The sequence below is a fragment of the Boleophthalmus pectinirostris genome, unplaced genomic scaffold (assembly GCF_026225935.1).
Source record: "Boleophthalmus pectinirostris isolate CB_2022bp ecotype Guang Dong unplaced genomic scaffold, ASM2622593v1 HiC_scaffold_13, whole genome shotgun sequence".
Lineage (NCBI taxonomy): Eukaryota > Metazoa > Chordata > Actinopteri > Gobiiformes > Gobiidae > Boleophthalmus > Boleophthalmus pectinirostris.
In genome coordinates, this window is record NW_026571036.1 from 24,951,280 (window position 1) to 24,957,091 (window position 5,812).

At 40.8% G+C, this 5,812-nt stretch overlaps 1 protein-coding gene across 1 annotated transcript in view; it reads right to left on the reverse strand.

Moving 5' to 3' along the window:
* ppp2r5a (protein phosphatase 2, regulatory subunit B', alpha isoform) overlaps positions 1-5,406 on the reverse strand; it is a 42,822-nt gene extending 37,416 nt beyond the window's left edge. The window contains exon 1 of the mRNA XM_020939907.2: positions 4,459-5,406. Within this exon, the coding sequence (XP_020795566.1) occupies positions 4,459-4,615 (157 nt within the window). The 5' untranslated portion in view covers positions 4,616-5,406. The remainder of the gene's footprint in view (positions 1-4,458) is intronic.
* Between the last annotated feature and the right edge of the window lie 406 nt (positions 5,407-5,812).

Genomic DNA, 5,812 nt, shown 5'->3' on the forward strand with positions numbered 1-5,812 from the left:
TTAATCCAGACTCAAACCGATTGTCCGTAAAAAGAAAATAATCCCAGTGGATCTGTGTCTGCAGATGTAAACAAACGCACGTGACTCTCACACAGACAAATGACTCCGCAGATAAATACTGATGCGGAGCCACATATTTGGACATTTATCTGACTGTAAATTGGATTAAATGAACATAATGTAGAGAGTCTAAGCTTTATAACGACGAATAACATGCCCACGTGAAATATCGGCCCCTATCAGCAAGTATATCGGCCGATAGCCGATATGCTTCCAGGTGCTCAATTCGGCCGATAATATCGGCCAACCGATATATCGGTCGGGCTCTAATAAATACAATGAACAGAACCGGTGACAGGGGCAGTCCTGGCGGAGTCCCAGAGCGTCCCTCACATGTCACCATGAGGGACACGGTCGAATGCCTTCTCCAGATCCACAAAGCACATGTGGACTGGTTGGGCAAACTCCCATGAGCCCTCGACCACCTGATGGAGAGTGTAGAGCTGGTCCAGTGTTCCACGGTCAGGACAAAAACCACACTGCTCCTCCTGGATCCGAGGTTCGACTATCGGCCAAATTCTCCTCTCCAGTCCCTGGCATAGACCTTACCAGGAAGGCTGAGAAGTGTGATTCCCTTGTAGTTGGAACAGAGTCCCCCTTCTTAAACAGGGACCACCACACCGGTTTGCCAGCCCAGAGGTACTGTCCCCAACCACCACGCAATGTTGCAGAGGTGTGTCAGCCAAGACAGCACCACAACATCCAGAGACAGAGATACTCAGGACGGATCTCATCCACCCCCGGAGCCTTGCCACTGAGGAGCTTGCCAACCACCTCATGAACTTCAGCCAGGGTGATGGACAAGTCTGCCTCTGAGTCCTTGGCCTCTGCTTCCTCCTCGGAAGACATGACAATGGCAATGAGGAGATCCTCAATTCAATGTATTCCTTCCACCACAGAACAACATCCTTAGTGGAGGTCAACAGCTCTCCCCCCGCACTGTAAACAGTGTTGGTGAAGCACTGCGTCCCCCCCATGAGGTATTATTATTATTATTATTATTATTATTATTTTGGATTGGCCTCATATGCATTCTATGGCCAAATGACTAAGAATTCGATCCATCAGTCTGGGATGTGGAACATTATTTCTATTATAGCAGGTGGGCTGCTCATCTTGGGCTTAATTTGAAGATGATAAATTGGGGGAAGTTTTCTATTTACATACTGCAATCCCATGTCAGTCTGTCACAATCAATTAATTTGTGGAGAGGATTTGTTTTTGAGAATGCCATTTTTTTTATTTATTGCTATAAATGGTCTAATAATTGTAAACAGAAATACATAAACCCCTGTAAAGTTATTTTGCTGTATTCCTCATCTTGTCAGTATTCTTTGTTCCAAACTATGTGACACTAGATATGACTATAGCACCACTATTAACAGACAAATGACACAAGGTGGGTCCCACAAAAGGGTTTTTGAGTCCTAAAACTGAACGGGGCCGAGTTGAAACAAAAGATCCCCAACTGGTGTGCACACATGAAAAATAAGCAAAATAATTTTAAAAAGGAGCAAAATAAAGGCAGTGGAACGTCTGGATCCAGGACTATTAGTGCAATATAGAGCAGAAAAATATATTGAGATAATATCAATATCACAGTAATAGCTACCACTAGGGGTATGCAAAAATATCGGTATATCATTTTGTTTAATGTGATGATACGGTATCGATATTGTGGGCTGCTATATAGATATATATCTCCAAGAGTATTATTTGGTAAATTTTACAAAATTATTTTAGACTTAGACAAACTTTATTAATCCATAATGGAAATTATTTGAACCCAGTAGCTCAGCTCACACATCACAATATAATATAATGCCAATGAGAATAAAATATAAATTTTTATAAGTAGCAAAAAAGAGCAAGAGACTGGAGTCAAGTAAGGCATAATTATATGAATGTAAATGAAAAAGTCAAAATAAAATACAAAGATAAGTTATAAAATACGTATCTATTTTGTTACAGAACTACAGTTTTATTGTTTGTTCAGGGGAAGGAAACTCATCTATGTGACACATTTGACTTCTTCACTGTTTTGAGAACTAAAATGTTTATCTTTCATATTCACTTTGCACAAGAAGTGGTTTAGCAAAGACTTTTAGTTCACAACCATGATATTTTTTACTGAACAGTATCGAATTGAAAGCTTACTGTATCGAGATGTGTATCGTATCGTGGCGTATGTATGGATCGTATCAGCAACTTGTTAATGATACCCAGCCGTAGCTAACGCAATAATATAAATAAATATATTGCGACAACACATGCTCTCCATGTTACAGGTGTATTGTAAAATGGACAAAAAGGCAGATTTGATCATTTTCCTTTCCTGTAAAATTTTTATTTTGATACAATTTGTAGTAAATTAAAGAATGTGCATTTAACTTATTGTGCTAAAAAGTATATTAAAATATTGCAGTAATACTGTCCCTACAATATGTCGAATATCGTATCTTTTTCTCAAATTGTGCAGAATGGCCCAGAATGGATGGGGTGAGTTAGTTCTGGGAGTGAATGGGCAGTTTAAACTGCTCTACAGAAGATGCAGTTTACTAGTAATTCTGTATTGTTGTTTTGGCATGAGATTCTAGTCATTTAGAGAATTTTTATCTGTGCTAAGCCACGCATCTTTAATCAATGCAGAGCGGTTTGGTCACAACTGGCCATGTCTATCAGTTTATTATATCATTCTAGTGTCAGAGACACTTTTGAATGAAGTTTAGTACTTAGCATCTTCAGATCCCCTTTGGTTTAACATTAGGATGAGTGAAACTTATAGAGCTCTACTGTTCAAAAAGGATTCATTTTAGTTTTAATAATAATAATAGCTTCTTAATTAAAAGGGGCACTGTGGAACTTTTCTGGTGGAGGGTCTCCCATCTTCTCTCACAAAAATGTCATTGCATCCTAGAGTATTCTAACCTTAAACAGGAACATTAATTCTCAAGATATTTGTGAATTTACAAACTCACGAGATTCCACTGGTGGACCAATCACAGAGCAGCATTGAGGTTTGTTTGGAAGCCAAAGGCCAAGTGCTCAAATGAACCAAAACAAACATGGCGACGCCGACAGTCATACTTCAGCCTATTTTAGTGTCAATACAGACTATTTTGTTTGTGAAAAACATGTAGAAGGTAAGCACACTGCATTTGTGGACAGGGAAGATCACTGTGCTTATCTATCTTTCAACTGTATGCAACAAAATTTAGATTTTTTTGGTTTGTTCCGTTGTATTGTGATGCCTCAACCAATCCATGTTTTCCGATTGCTTTTAGAGAGAGCGTTTCCTGATTGATAAATAAGTTGAACTCAATTCAGAGTGCTACACGTTTCAGTCTGGCTGAGCCAGATTAAGAATGTTCCACAGTTTGTCATAAATCTGTCATATTTATCCATCTTGCATTTTTTCTTACTGTTAAAATATTCTTTTAGTTCAGTGGGGTCGCCCCTTGCCTCAATGAAGATAGTTATGTTTTACAACATTATATTCTGTGGAAAATTCCTGGAAAACAATCAAGAGCCACAGAGAAAAGATGGTTTTGAATGTTCCATTTAAAAATATCCATGATGCACCATATGTTTAAAGCTATAGTATAACTTCCTGGAGGTGGCACATCACCTGTATGACTCCATGGAAATACAACATTAAAACTATAATTAGGAACTCCAAGGGTCACAACCATACCTCTGGGGCCTTCATTTAAATATCACACTATTTCCTGATCTATGTTAATGTTGTGTCCTCATCACAAACAGACCTGGAGCTCTGTTTTGTTTCACTCACACGTTTAACACACAAACCTGTACATTTAGGCTGATTTCTTCTCCCAAACAGAAAACACGGTGTTCCTCCTTGTGATGTCATGCGGTAATACAGTAAGCGTGGGTTCTCGCCATGCACTCCACACACCTTCACTAGAATCTAAAGAATAATTTAAAACCTGGAATTGCAAATCTCTACTGAATTAAAGTTAAAAGCCTTCATCTTGAAAACTACCCCTTCATGACATCACAAGGTAGAACATAGCATTTTGAGCTTTGGAGATGTGGATAGACTAATAATAAAGGGTTATTCATGTGCGAATGAAACAAAGGGTATGTTTTTGATAACGTAACAACCTTCTATTAAGCTAAAGCTCACAAGAGTCAATTTTGCTTGTCTATCTAATCATACATATTTCATGCATTTTTGCAAGAAATTGTTTTAGAATTGTACTGCTTAACATGGCCTTTAGGCAGAGCAAGATTTGTGGGTAGAGACAATGAAAAGTTATAGAAATTCTTTCCTTTCTAAAATGTGTCTTTCCCTTTAAGGCCTCCTTGGTAACTGGGTGTGATGTGGTCTGTCAGCGTGCAGCCAATTTTAGCCCCTGGTTATGATCCTCTTACCTTTGAGCTGAGGGAGCGGAGACAGCTCTACCGGGACAGTGCCGTGCGTCCTGTACTGAGAGGAGCCCTGCGACCTCCTCTGCCGCTGCTGGGCCTTCCTCACGGACTTCCTCGTAAAGCCGTCCACCTTCTCCGACGCAGAGATGGCAGCCGACATTTTAAACCAGTGTCCCCGAGGGGCTTGCTGAGGAGTCGGTCGCAGTCTTCAGATAACCTTGTCAATCCTTAATGGCAACAAACAGGCTTCGTTTCATGTCCAAAATGTGCTAATGCGTGTGCGTAAATCTCGTTTTGCTATATTATTTCTATCCAATCAACAAGTTACAAAATACAGTATCCACCAACACTTGAGACACTACCTGGTTAGTGTCTTTGCAGATTCTTGCACAAACATTGCATTAGCGATATAAATAACCATAGCTGGCGTTCGTTTCTTGTTTTTACAGTGGTTTGAGTCTTGCACAATATCCACCTGTTCCAAAACACAGCCTTGACATTGTCTGAGAAAGTTGCGTGAAATGTCCGTGAAGTTTCTTGCAGCTGTAGCCTCCTCCTCCTCTTGAGCCTGTGGGCCTAGCGTGCTGGCTACAACAGGGACGCGCGGATACACGCTGTTTAAGCTCAAATCTACTCGTCTCTTGCGTCTGATCAAACACGATAGTCACAAACGAATCGACAGAACATACCAGCGTCAAGATTGGGGCTTTTATTCCATCCACGTAAATACTATTTTACACGTATGTCCGTAGCTGCGATGAAGTTAAATTCCTAGTCTAACACGCCGTTTCCCTCTCGCTGGTACCATAACCAGGCACGTAGATGTAGACACGCTTGCTTGACTTTTAAAAGCGATGGTGTGACTGAAAATAGCGGAGTTAGGCGATGCACAGACGGCCATAAACAGTCCCCACAGCTCGGTAACCGTGCGTCTGGATCACTTTGCGCTGGAGCCACAGAGGGGCCTGACAGGCGGACGTCACAGATGGACAGTGCAGACAGCCAATCAGAGAACGAGCTCGGCAGGATTGGAAACTTTTTGAGCCAATCATAGTACACGCACAGCGGACTGGCACCATGTGACTTGCGAAAACATTCGGTGACGTTGAAGCAGGAGTGGAGCTGCGTAAAAGTATAAAACTAGAAAAGCACTCAGAGAGCGCAGACCTCCGCCAAGGACTACCCCCATTTTTAATATAAATTGCGATAAAATCAGTCTTCTGGATCAGATCCGGATCAGCCTTTGGAATATGAAAGAGGATCCCATTGTCCATCCCTGAGTCAAATTTCATGGGGTTTGGTCAATAATTAACGGAGATATTGAGAAACAAAATTTTTGGCCCCATTTACCACAATG